This window comes from Alosa alosa, chromosome 14 (genome assembly GCF_017589495.1).
Source record: "Alosa alosa isolate M-15738 ecotype Scorff River chromosome 14, AALO_Geno_1.1, whole genome shotgun sequence".
NCBI classification, from domain to species: Eukaryota; Metazoa; Chordata; class Actinopteri; order Clupeiformes; family Clupeidae; genus Alosa; species Alosa alosa.
The window spans coordinates 21,375,722-21,390,332 of record NC_063202.1 but is presented as its reverse complement, the minus strand read 5'-3'; the positions used below and the strand labels follow the sequence as shown (position 1 = coordinate 21,390,332).

General features: G+C 42.1%; 1 protein-coding gene across 3 annotated transcripts in view; it reads right to left on the bottom strand.

The window, feature by feature from the left end:
* trpc3 (transient receptor potential cation channel, subfamily C, member 3) overlaps positions 1-14,347 on the bottom strand; it is a 33,082-nt gene extending 18,735 nt beyond the window's left edge. The window contains exons 1-3 of one of the 3 annotated variants that reach the window (XM_048262390.1): positions 14,060-14,347; positions 1,914-2,679; positions 1,007-1,057 (exon numbers count right to left, since the gene is read on the bottom strand). In XM_048262390.1, the coding sequence (XP_048118347.1) occupies positions 1,007-1,057; positions 1,914-2,679; positions 14,060-14,214 (972 nt within the window). In that variant the 5' untranslated portion in view covers positions 14,215-14,347. Of the gene's footprint in view, positions 1-1,006; positions 1,058-1,913; positions 2,680-4,733; positions 4,813-14,059 lie in introns of those variants that run through there. The other 2 variants (XM_048262393.1, XM_048262392.1) reach the window with 2 other exon arrangements.
* Between the last annotated feature and the right edge of the window lie 264 nt (positions 14,348-14,611).

The window sequence follows — 14,611 nt, the reverse complement described above, 5'->3', positions numbered from 1 at the left end:
CAAAAAGAAGTGAAAGAAAAGTGAGCCTCAAGACTGTTTAAATCAGCATTATCTAACAGTGCAGTAGATTAAACCGCTCTCCCCTGTGCAACCTTATATGCTGCTGAGTCTGTACCGAACCTCTCAGCTCCCACAGAAGGTCACGACACCCATTAGACGCTGAGACAGAGGAGTTCAGGCGTTTAGTCAGTGACAATTCATCAGAGATCTGGCGAGGAAAAATATGACCACGCCACCTCATGCAATACAGCCTTCACGTGAACATGAAGATCGCTCTCTTAGATTTTTCCAGGACTCAGTTTTGTGGTCTGTGAAACGCTACTGGGTAGAACCATTAAGCATGTCTATTTCAATTATGTCATCGGCCAACAGAGGGAAAATATTATTTGGCAACAGCTGATAACCTTCATTGACTTTGAAAAGATTAAGACAGATGAAATAGACCATGGTGTCTGGGGTATTTTTTTTTACAGATATAAACATTTAGCAGAAATAGCCAACTGGCATAACCAAAGCAGAGCACAGGTCCAGCGACACAACAGTGATTTACGACACCATTACACTGTGAGGACCTCTGCATCTCCAGTTAGCCATAAATCTAGAGTCATGCTCTGACAGTGCTTATTGAAATGCATTTCGTTTTTCACAACAATGGTTCCACTGGACTTAAACAATGAGAAACACACTAGAAGGACAAGAGCAGGTGCAGATAATCCTCAGAAGTAACAACAACAACAACAACAACATCGACAACACAAAAAACAATAGCAGTGACAGTGACAACAAGTCAAAATGCCCATTTACTGTATATGTGAGATAATATCTTTAAATGTTCATCTTGGTGGCCCTAAATTAAGCAGTGACAACCGTATGATTCCCCACATGGCAGAGATTCTTAAAGACACGGCAACATTGACCTTGGAGTGAAAAGATAATTAACAAGTATTGCGCATAAGAGGCACATTCTAGTCAACATTAATGAATTTATGGAGGTAGGCATATTTACCAGGGAGAAGCAATTGTGCTGCGTAGTCTCTTTTTTATGGCTCTTTTTATCCTGGTGGCAGCAACGGCACACAGACACACATGTAAACACACATATAGGGTAGATTCCACATGAGATAAAAACAGAGTTTAAATCAAGAACAGAAAAGAAAAAAAGAAATAAACCGCTAAGCCACTCTCAGATATAAGCAACCATCAAAGATGCCTGATACTTCAGGGAATGCATATGATATTCAGTCATGCTGTGCACAAAAATAACTCAAAAGTAATCCATGAGCAAAATAATGTAATATATCGAAACAAATGAATGTGTGGTGATCAAAATAAGCAGAAAAAATTACATAAGGCCAGCCATTGTCAAAGTAGCAGCAGCAGCAGCTTATAAAATGTCGCTAGCACTTCATATTACAGTGCCATAGTTACGATGCAATGACATGTTTATGTACAGCATCACTCGCTGAATACCAGTGTGTTACAGTAAATAGATCTTCACACAAATACCAAAGAGTTACAGGAAACTGATCTAATTACATATGAGAGTTTGGTTCCAATGCTATATCCTCCATTTTTTTTTTTTTTTCCAGGTAATTTCAGTGGAACAGTAATTGTGTTATTGTTATTTGATTTATCTTCACTCAATCAAAACAACACAACTGCAATTACTAATATTACCTGAAGTACACAATTAAATAACAAGATTTATTAATGTTTTCAAAAATGGAGATATGACCTTTTGGAAACAAATTCTTCATATTCATAACCCAAACCTAAGGACCCTTCAGGATTACAAAGTACCAATGTGCTGTTGCTCATGACCTGCTCATCACCCATACAACATACAGCGATATGTATGGTGGAATTACACTATGACCATGGCACTGTCATGAGAAGTGACCTCAGTGTCCTACCTTAAACTCCTTCTCGATGTTGGCTAGCTTGGACAGTTCGTTGCTGAGCTCGAGCGCGGTGAGCACGGGGTCCTCGCTGGAGAGCGAGAGGTACGCGGGGCTGGCCAGTCCGCGGTAGGCGTTGATGCGCGAGCGCGAGTGGCTAAACGCGTCCTTGCGCTGCTTCTCCATGCAGTCGTTGCACTTGCAGAAGTAGTCGTGCGGGCGCTCGATGCGCGCGCCCTTCAGCAGCAGCATGTGCACCACCTCGTACTTGGTGCAGTGCGCCGCCAGGATGATGGGCGTGATATCCGGCGAGAAGCGCGTGCCGTCCTCGTCGTACGAGTAGAAGTCGTCGTCCAGCAGCTCGCACGGGCTCTGTGTCAGCCGCTCGCCGCTCACGAACGACGGGTGAGCCAAGATGGCCTCCACAATGCGCACGTAGCCCTTGCTGATGGCCAGCAGCAGGGCGTCGCCAATGCGTGCCAGGTTGTCCCTCCGCAGGAGAAGCTCCGTGACCTCCAGGTGCTCGTTACCCACGGCGAGTTGCAGGCCGTTCTGGCCCATGTAGTCCACGCAGTTGACGTTGAGCGTCTCTGACTCCTCGAGCATCTTGCGCACCACAGGGATGTTGCCGTACTCGGCGGCGTCCAGGAAGCGCTCCTCCTCCGAGGTCAGGCTCGTGCCGCGGGCGTTGAACATGAAGGCCGGCCCGCGTATAGCCTGCCGTCGGCCCTTCTCCCGCTGCATGGTCATCCTCTGGTGGCTGAGGCTGTCCACCGTCTTCCTGTCGAAGGGAAGACAGGACAGAGAGAGAGGACAGAGGAGGATAAAAAGACAGAAGACAGAAAGGGGACAATAGAGGAACAGAAAGAAAGAGGGAGAGAGAGAGAGAGAGAGAGAGAGAGAGAGAGAGAGAGAGAGAGAGAGAGAGATTTACAGCCAGAACAACAACACTTGTAATGTTTGCTAAAGCTGCCTTGAGTCTTCTGATTCCTCAGAGTGCCAGCAACTTCCTGTTGGCTCGGCTGCGTCTCCTTTGGCTCAGCAGTCTGCTCTTGACACGTGTCCAACCGGTGGTGAAGCGGCAGCGCCGAGGCCCGCCTCTACTCGGCAGCAGCTGTCCCAGTCACCATGTCGCCGCGGGAGATGCCCCGAGAGGAGAGGGCAGAGCGGGACGAGTGAGACGGCACCCCATCGGAGGCGAGAGCTCCACCGCTCTCTAAGAGCGTTTTAATGAAACGCAACAGATGCCCAGGCCAGGCCACAGGTGGCTACCTCACGACCAAGCTCCCACACGCAGGCACACCGGCATAACCTACATGACTGCTTTCTATAAGCATGTAAAACATAACTATTGAGCCACTCTAAAATTAAATGAAAGGGTATTTAGAAAATGCACATTGCCATGGTACAAGGTACACTGATCAGCTACAGTATATCAGTTACACTGAAAAAATATAAACCATTGGATTTACTAAATTTGAATATACACATAAATGACATGTCTAAAATTAATGCAGCATTTCAATTTCAGTTTACAAAATTAATATATGCCGTGATGACCGAATTTGAACAATTTGAGCTAATTCGATTGAAATTGTTTAAATTCAGTTTACATGAAATATACTGTACACACCATTTTGACAGCATTGTGTTATACAGGTTGAGGTATGTACAGAGAATAGGCATGTAGATGCTACAATTCATATTACAGCATCAATGTTGAGAAGATAAATAGCAACATTTTTAGATGAAACAATGAATCATTTTGAATAAGTTGTGCCACAATATTCAGAAGCATTCATTGCAGTTAGATACATGTAATATGAATCTACTGATATTTTGCATGCTTAATACACAACGCACACATTGTGGTAACAAAGCATGGCTCATCTCGCTCTATAGTGTTTTATGCCCCCAATGTCGTCTTCCAGGCAGCGCTGCCACCACTGACTTAAAGGCACCTAATCCTAAACCTAACCCCAACTAATCAATGGCTAACCCTAGTGCCTTCCAGGCAGCGCTGCCTTGAAGACAACGTTGGGGGCATAAAACACCAAGAAACGCTAATCTCTAAGCATAACATAAGATACAACCCAAGCTCCAAAACTCTACTGGTCTTTTTCTATAACTAACATAAAAAAAACCTATGTGAAAACTTTTGCCAACATGGATCTCATGGGCTTATGGGAACAAGGGCATTCATTTGCCTTCCTGGTTCCGAAATGACATAGATGCTTCACATTCATCTAATATGGTTCTGTAAATTCATTGTTGTGGAAAAATATATTAGCTCAACCTAATTACATCCTAACATTTTTAGACAGCCCTGACGTTCCCTTTTTACAGTGTGTACACTGCTAAAAATGTATCCAAACTTTCTTTGGAACCTTCATTTCACAGATGGGTGGAAGAGACGTGCCACTGCATTCTGAATCATCTGTAATGGTCTCAAAACACAAGCAGGTAGGCCAGCTAACAATGCATTGCAATAGTTTGGAAAAAACAATGGCCTTCACAAGAAGTTGTGTACCATACGGTATTATGTAAGGTCCGATCTTATAAGTATTGTTTATGATAAACCAATATGACTTTGTGACTAAAACTACATGCTACATTAATTTAATACAAAGCTGAATTAAAAGCATATACGCATGCCTCTGGACCACTTCAGTCACGTGGGAGAGACTTGTCTGTAGGCCATATTATGGGAAGATATAAGCTAAGCCCGACTGTTTTTTTTATAGGCCTTGGCACCATTATCAGCCATTGGAAACAGCAATCAGTCCATGTGGTGTATCACCAGGCCAAGAGCAATAATGATTCTATTAACTCTACCTGAGCCGAATCTCCGTAAACGCCGATAAACAACATTCGAAGGTCTCCATGAGACATCAAGGCTCAATGGCTTTTTCTAAACGTAATACAAGGAACATATAGACCCTTTCAAGAGAGTTCCATTATCAGCATCATAGTTGGCCCCACAAGACTTCCTTTTTAACATTCCATATGTTATCTTAATGCAGAGAAAGTAGATTGGGACCCAAATAGAACGTTCAAGCATTGTTTTTGTTTTTATTGTTGAAAGGGTCTATATATTGGGAATGTGTTGCCTTATGAGGGGCAACTGAATTGATTTACCGCCACAGGCACCAAACCACAGAGGGGGAGGGTCCTTGAGAGTTGCTCTTGAGAACAGAAAATTAATTTCACCGGGACAGACTGAGAAGTCTCGAAGGCTTACGACCCAAATGAATTCACAGGGAGCCAAAGCCGTGGAAGGGATTTTTTCCCTCTCAGATGGAGACTGGATGTGCTTCTACAGCGAGAGAGTCACCAGATCAATTTGGACGTGTCTTTCCATTCCGTTGCAACAGCAATGACTGCTTTGCCACAATTACACGCATGACCCTGCCCAGGAATGAATTCTACGGAACACACTTCAAATAGACGGACAAACTGTTTAGGATTATTTTCAGGATAGATTTCTTCTTTAGGTTCTTTGTTCAGTAGATATTGTGGATAAAGAATTATATAACTCCCTGTTCAGGATTTAATCTGATATTTCATCAAATTTAACCAACACGATGATACAATAGAATGATGTACTTGTACAACATCAAACATAAAACAGGTGAGAAGGTCACTGTAGCAAAGGGGAAGAGCATTCATCCCATCCGCCTCCATTCACCCCATACCGTACACACATGCATGCATACATAATATATACATGAATACATACCTACCTGCATACATACATACATACACTACAAACATGCATGATCCATAAATTGCATTGTAAAGTAACCTGACATCATCCGTCATTCCTGAGAGCATACCAAGACAATAGAAGTCCTTACGGATGGAGAATAATCTTCTAGATCAGTCTGCCAGCCGGTGCCTTTTAACTAATTAATTTACTGATGGCAAAACCTCTTTAATGACCAGACCATAAATGTTCTAAGGTTTTATGAATTATGAATACTACTTTTAATTACTTTTTTTCGTTTCATCAGCAGGCATGTACTGTGATGGAATGCATTTCAAGATCTGACACCAAAAGCATATCGCTCAGCACATACCATACAGTAACCTATATGAACAGCAATGGGACACAACTTTGTTGGAAAAGGGCACTGTAAATGGCATGCTGTAAATAGATCTTTTGTATTGAGAAGTGGTTTTAGGAGATACGCTCTTGAAATTTGCACTGCAGGTCAGTCTGGAAAGGAGGCCATTGACACCCATTTCCAATGTTCCAAAAACCCGGGCACCAATCACAATATCTTGCGGCATTGAGTGGGTTTTATGTGATGACAGATAGAGCAGTATATTCAACACAACCAGTGGCTGCGCTGATAGCGCCAGGGTTAACAGATATGGACATGTATTTTCTTTGGAATTGAATAAACTACTGCATTTAAAACCTTCATTTACAAGAAAGATTTGATTGCTGTACTTTTGAAACAATTTGGTAACAATACACCAATTTAATTTTCATTTCACTGCTGGTTATGCCCCTGGAAGTCAATGAAGCCTTTTCAGACCCACTTTCAATCTCAACTGAGATTTGAGAAGCAATCTGGGTAGGGGAAAATGGCTCCAAAGAGAATCCTTTGAAGGGAAATATGTGACTACCGGCTGAGCTGCCAAGACTTTGCCAAAGAAGGTCTGACTGTATAAAGTCTGTCTGACTCTTTCACATTTTTTCGTTATCAAACGTCGGGCGCATGGCACAACAAGGCGTTCCTATAATTCTTAATCAGTCATGGGTGTGTTTTGGGCGTAACATCATTTAAACCAATGAGAATGACATCTGTCATTCCCTTTAACAGCAAGCAGTGCAACTTCAAACAGCGCATCAGCATTTTAATAGTCAGCGGCGCATTTGAAGGAATCTGCTTGCTTGAGACCGTATGGAACAGTTATTCCACTAAACTATGCTTTACTAAAACCTAGCAGAGTATAGCCCGCCGTGAAGTATAGCTTCACCGTGGTGTCAGTCAACGACAAAACAGTTATACACAGTTAAGTGTCACACCCTTTGGTGCATTGCTCAGACGTGCAAGCAGGGTTTCCGTTGTCCGGTAATTACGGGACATTGGCCGGAAAAAAATGAAATGTCCGACAAAATTAAATCTCTCCGGTCAAATTGTCCGACTGAAATTGGCTAATACCATCCCCTCTAACGCAATCTGAATTTGAGAATAAGCCTAAATGTAAGCCTATATTAAAGCAATACGTCCTCTGGCTATGATTTTAAATGTACTGTTTGAAAGTTATTAAACAACACGCATAGCCTATGCTGCATTTCAAATAAGAAGCGCACGCTTAAAACGTCCATGTTAAACAACAAGCAAATGAGTGAGGCGGTTCAAACATGGCCAGGCCCAGGCAGACTAGCCTTAAAAGTTTTTTCAGAGGCCAGACGCGATGGATGATGGTTAAATTGGTTGGTTAAATTGGTAACGTCTGACGCCTTAAATAACACCACCACCAGATAAAAAGCAGAAGTGTCGGGCGTGCATGATTCGTGCGGAATCATGACGTTGGAAGTGGAGTTGCGGGGTTGCGCCGCTCCAAGACACTGTCATTCTCCGTGTACACTGGACATGCAACTAGCCTGGCTAGCGCCACCACTTCTCAATGAGACGTGGTCTGGGAACCAAACGTTCATTTTCTCGTATTTGAAAAAAATGCCCAGATCCGTTTATTGGGTTGATGTCTATCAAATGCGTCTGTGCATAGCTCATCATCGTCTTGCTTTCCCCCCTGTTCTGTGATTGGTTCCCTATCTCAGGCGAAAATTTGCTTCATGGTCTCCAGGCTGCCTTAGCAGCGTGAATCAAATCGCGCGCAAGGCAGCATGGGAACACCCAGGCTAACATGCAACTGTGTTCTGTACCCAAAGCAGAGTAGGCCTATGCTTTCTCTGTTTATAATTTGCAGGGTTAGGCCTCCTCGACGAGGAGATTGCTGGTCCGCGGATCATTTCCGGCACAATTAAACGGTATCATTGAACCGCGGACCGAAAGAAAAAGAAACTAAACATTTCCCAGAATAGGAAACATTTCTTAATTTATTGTTATCAAATAAAGAGGCATAGCCTTAGGGGTAGTGGTGTGAGCTCATTCTTGTGTAAAGCATCTGTGCAAGTTAAACAGTGGAACCACTGGAGATAACGTGGGTAGCAGCAACAAACAACGTAGCCTTTTTAAAACAATGAACGAAGCGGACTCTTGCTGTCCATGAAAACAAGCCAACATACTGGCTAGATCTTGTTAGGCATGTTTGTAAGTTAGGCTAATGAACATGTTGCATTCTATTCAGCCTGATGTTATTTTTTATAACAGTTTATAGCAGTTTATAACAGTTTATAGCAGTTTTTTGTCTCCAGTTTTCCTCAACTTGACTAATTAAGAAGCGATAATAGGATATTTGACCGGCATATCATCAAAATGTCCGGAAAACGAAACCTCTGCCGGTCACTTTGACCGGCACCATTTTTTTCTAGCGGAAACTCTGCGTGCAAGATAAGAATAAACTTTGCGCTGGGATAATAATCTGCTTTCTGACAGGTTTTGTATCACCAAAATAGGCACCTGAATGAGTTCTTGGTGTGTAATTAGAGGATATGTATTAATAAGAAAATGCATTTTATTACCTGTGTGATTTTGTGCAAATATTTTGTCTGAAAATGCGGAACTGGTGTGAAAGGGCCTTAACTCTGCATCATGCAAATGTTTTAGTTTGGCCTTGTTGAATATTTGTGGTTTTATTGTTACTGCCTTTTTGTTTCAGCCACAGAAAAAAAACAACGTCAATGTTAAAGGAAGATAACTTTGATGTTAAAGACTTCAAGTATTCAGAAGCATTTATTGAGGTTGGAAACATGTGCCATTGAACCACTGCAGTGTTTCCCATACATTCACTTATTTGTGGCGGCCCACCACAATATCAACATTGACCACAACACAATGATTTTCCAAAATGTACTAAATTGTGCTTAAATCTGGTTAGCGTCATAACCACGCTGCGCTAATTTGCTAAAAACTGTTGCATTCAAATTAATTATGCAAACCTACCACCACAAATAGAATTCAATTCTGTGGGAAACACTGCACTGATACTTTGCATGCTTAATATCTAACGCGTGTCAAACCCTCTTTTCTTTTTTGTCCCATTATATATGCTTACCTGACGTGATTCAATAATCATAAGTGTTTTGTCAGGAGGAGTTGGGCTCAAACCTGCTACCTTCCATTTCCTGGACGACTCCTCTACCACCTGAGCCACTAAGGCCCACTGCTGATATATATTTCTAGCCCAATTGTTCATGTTCATGATAGTATAGGCCTACTTTAAGTATATCCTCAGTAAAATATAAGTTTACCGGAAGGGTAATAATAGAATCAGCTAAGTGAATAAAATTAAATGAAATGACACTCTGTCATGCAGCCTCACAAAGATCAGTCTCTGGCTACAAGTACAAGTAAATATGCTTAGACTTTTCCAATAAGTATATTAAGTATATATATTTAAGTATAAGTACTAAGTATAGGCTAGATATACTTAAACCTTTATGCATACTTATCAGTATAAGTCAAGTATAATTCAATTTAGTGTATCTCTAATCAGTACACAAAAAGTAAGGTATGTTTAGTTCAAAATAAGTAGAACAACAGTACACTTCCATAAACTTCTTTTTGCTAATAAATAAAATTAGCATTCATTTCTGCAGGTCAGTATTAACACATTGTATACGGGCATTGTGTGCCATACAAATTAGAGATCATATTGTGTAGTGTTTCAAGTTTGCTTGGATCACGCTTCCTGAGTCACAGTCACCATCTTATTCACACAGTAGTGTGCATCACATTCAGTGATTTCTCTAAGGATGCAGGCTTGCTGCAGTTAAATTACTGCATGCATTGGCCTTATCATGGTCTGATGACAGGCCAAAGCCTTATTTGAACGTAAGGTAGTTCCTGAGACTCTAGCCAACAGGATGAGTAATGAAGTAATCTACCACTTAGTCTTCACATCACAGACAAAACGGCACAAAAAGATAAAATCGAATGGTTCGAATCCTGAATAAAGAATTATGCTCAAAAAAGTTCCATCATCATGGTATGATTCATGGGAGAAATACGTATTAAGCTGCGTCCTTGAGATAAGTCCTTTGGTGAAGTAGCAATGCTTTCCTGTGGTTTCAACCACAGATTAATAGATTCGGTGCTAACCATGTTTTATATTCTCTCAAGTGATTGATGTGTTTTGCTGCTAACAATGTTCCTATTTGCTGCTATCTTCTACAAGACAGAGTATCCACAGATGAACCTCTCAGTGAGCGCAGCACCTGCATACTTTTCTTGAGGCCTCCACACATAGGCACCGACATGAGTGTGGCGCACGTCGTTTTCAAAGATCAGTGGCATTAGATGCCAAAGTTCGGTCCCACTGCTTTTGCCACTGCTGTGTAGATTATGATTCAGTTCTATTTGTTCTTTGAAGGAGCCGCTCAATAAAATCCATTTTTTTTTTATCAAATGCTTGTCAGTTGAAAAATGTGGCGATGGTGTGCGTGGGCAAGCGTCAAAAAGTGTCTGCAATGCGCTTGAAGAGATGTAGAAGCCACTGGGCTCACTTTAGGCACATTCGGTCTGAGTCAAAGATACATTTTAAAAGCCTCTAAGCAAAATTGGGGCAGATCAATATTAAAGACGTCTGTCTCTTGGGAAATGTCTTGATGGATTCCCATTTCATAAATGAAAGACCTTACAGGAGCTTCAGCTCACACATTCTGTCAAACTTTTTACATTTTGTAAAAAAAATACTTTTAATCTCTGTTGATGAACACAGCGTCTCTCTCCATTGCCTTATTATGTCACTAACTGAACTGCAAGAGCAACACTACTGCCCTGAAGCATAACGCAGAGTCAGAGACATACTGTATGTAACCTCCTGCATAATAATGCCCTTTATCCACACACAGCAATCTGTGAGTTTTAAGGCGCATGATGATAGTGCTACCAGTCCAGACTGACCACCTCCTCCTCCACCACCACAACCAGATTGGATCCCCCAGGTTACTGAAAACAGTTGGAATGACGTCTGGGCCTGGCATCATTAGCCACCCCCAGCAACAAGGTGTAATTGGATTTACGACTGCTGTCATGGCCCTCCTACACAGCTCCGGGCTGCTGGCTCCAAAGGCAGCCGGGCCTGGGGGGAACCTGGGCCAGCTCTGGCCCGCCTCTGGCTCAGTGGCAGCCTCCTGCTGTGGGGGTGGGAAATATGCATTTCTGGTGACAAGCTGCTAGCAGCACGCAAGTTGTTGTTCAACATCCTGTCAAATGACTAAGTTGTTGCTAATTTCCTAGACAGCCTATTCATCCGTACTGAAAGGATGGATACTTCAATGCCATTCAAGCAATTGGATTTCCAAACTTTTCAAAAGTCCCAACTGGACAACTGGTCCTTTTGACTAAATATATAGGCATAAGTATATATACTCTTTTGATCCTGTGAGGGAAATTTGGTCTCTGCATTTATCCCAATCCGTGAATTAGTGAAACACACACAGAACACAGTGTACACACAGTGAGGTGAAGCACACACTAACCCGGAGCAGTGAGCTGCCTGCTACAGCAGCGCTCAGGGAGCAGTGAGGGGTTAGGTGCCTTGCTCAAGCTCACTTCAGCCGTGGATGTAGGCATGGGAGAGCAGTGCTCAACCACTTCCCCTGCCCACATTTTTCTTACTGGGTCAGGAATCGAACCGGCAACCCTTCGGTTACAAGCCCGAAGCCCTAACCTGTAGGCCATGACTGACCCTAAATGGCACCCTCTTAGGCAACCACAATTGAACTATAATTGCTTTGTGATATTTGACATCACATGTAGGCTTTTTCTAATTCGCCCATGTTTTAGTGGCTATTTCTGAGTTCAAGATTTTCATATGAAGGAGGTGACAACCATGCCTCATGTTCATGATGGTTATTTGGTTATGCACAACCTCTCCTAATTTATCAAAACCAAGGCAAAAGTGGTTTCCATTCTATGTCTCTTTTAATGATTCAGTTTCATCCAAATATGAATTCATCCAAATTTACCTGTGATAATTTGTGAAAAGGCTGAGTCTAAGGAAGCCATGGGTTTTCTAGCTCTATGGGTTTTCTAGCTCCATGGGTTTCCTAGCTTTTCTTTATTCCCTTCTGCATGGGAGTCTATGGGTAAAAGGTTGAGATCTGAAGACAGTTGCCTGATTCTTTTCACCAAATGTCAGGTCTGCCATTCAACACTAGTGGCACCAACAGGTTGAAATTGATGTGTGTTAATGCATGCGCCTAGCCTGGTTAGCATGCAGACCTTGGGTCTGGAAAAGGTTAATTGACTTAGGAATTCCAGCAGGGATGTATAACTAGTAGTGAAATTAAACTTAAATTGGTGCATTAAATTCTTACCAAATCGCTTCAGAAGTCTAATAATCTCATAAACGAAGGTTTTAAATGCAGTTGTTTACTCAATTTGAAAGAAATACATGCCGGATTAGGTATCGATGCCGGATTAGGTATGCGTGCCTGTATTTTAGGGACATTTGAAATGGGCTTCAATGGCCTCTTGGCCAGACGGACCTGCACAGCAAATCCCAAATTCAGGTTCATATGGGTATTCCTAGGCTAGCATGCGCCTGAACTGTATGGTTTTTGAAACTTTTGAAATACCATGGTCATTACAGATAATTGAATTTAGCAACGGAGCTACCAAACAGACAATAATGGCATACCTATCTCAGCAATGTTTTGATATATGAAAGCAAAGTTGCACCCATTGTCCGGACACTCCGACTATTTGGCATCTTTTGAACACTAGGGTGCGCTGTAACCAGTACAAATGTTTTTTGTCCACAGGCTAACATGGCAACTTATATTAGTGTAATTCATATAGCGGTCAATTTCAATTCCTCAATTTTCCTTTTTCCAATATCCATCAAATTTGCTCCAGAAGATATTCAAACCAAAGTTGGCTTTTTGATTTTTGTGTGTTCTAAATTAGTTGTGAAGCTACCAAACAGGAAGTGAGCTCCTATCTTGGGCAATCTTTGGTCATCTGCAACAAAACTTTGTTATGTGCTTGATTATTATGACATCAAGTGTCCCTTCTATGTACTGTATAACCTAGCCTACTGTCATACTGTACTTTTCTACATCATGTACACCTCGCTTAATACATTTGTGTGCAAGTTGAGCCTGGTGTATGCCCTTACAAAATGCCATTCATTATCTACAAAGCATTTATTGTTGTTTCTCACCCTTGCAACAAGCATAATTGCATGTGTATAAACATCCAATTACACAGTAGGCCTACCTGACTTGATTTGACTGGTCGGCTGAGGGACAAATGGATGTGTGCGCTTTCTGTTCTTTAAACTGACTTTTTAATCACCCACGCTTGATGCCATTGATTACTGCTGTGAAATTGTATGTCAGTTTGCAATATAATCAACGCTACGGATAGTTTAGAAATTAGCTGATGCACAAGATAGTTTCAGTGGAATGATGGGATGCTGCTCGTCTTCGCAGGTTGTTGATTCATTCGCCTATAGGCCTACTCCACCAACGCGACAACGCAGTTATTAATCCAGGAGGTCGTTTAGACTAAAACATCAATTTCATTTTAACAACGATGTTTTTAAAGAAGATTAAAGAAGATTTATTGTATAGATTAGTAGACAAATATGCCTTTCAGAGAGCAATACATTGTTTTCTTAATCAAGAATACAAATCACATCTTCCAAGTAAACGCTACACCGTAAATAGCGAATCATAGTTTCGTCCACTAGATGGTACTGCCGCGATGCTGTACAGGAAACTATTGCCTAGTACTTGCCTAGATATTTTCAGAACCTTGCACCTTTTGTCTTATAAAGTTGTATTCACTGTCAAATTAACCATAATGTCAACCAAAATCAAATGCACGTGGCGAATCAACACGCTGAAACAAGACCTATCCTTAAAAAAAAGCAAAAGAAACATCTGGATTTTATTTTAAAACTTCCTCAAACATGTTAACATGACGCTAATTTTATCGACATATGCAGCAGCTCTATATTATCATAGCTTTACTCGTTCTGCAATGAGGTGAATTCATGCAAACACTCACATATTATATCGGTAGTATCCTGAGCAATCTCTAAAGGTCTTGACGGATTTCACGTAATGTGCATCCACACCGCCGTTCTCCTTTTTCCAGCACTGCTCATCTTCGTCTTCGGAGAACGAGACCCGCTTACTATACTTTCTCTCTTTCGTGGACATACAGACAGATGCTCTCCCTCGCCCTTTGCGCTGGCGACCAGGTGCGGCACGACTCTGAGCCCAGCCAAGAAGCCGACCGTGGAGCGCCTGACTCTCACCAATCAGAGTTGGAGCTCCTCGCTGCACAGTAGTTTGCACGGGTGACCAGCGGGAGGTGTGTGTGTGTGTGTGTGTGTGTGGGAGGGGGGGACTTACCCCTACCCATCTTCCTCGAGAGAGATTCATAAAACCACAGGGACCATCATCACTCTCTCATTCTCACCGCTGCTGATGGAGGCAGCCAGCAGGACTCTCTCTCACTCTCCTTTTTATGCATTTTATGTAGATTTTATATAGAACAGTTTCCCCTTACTAGTCTCTTTCTCTCTCTCTCTGTCTGTGTGTGTGTGTGTGTGTG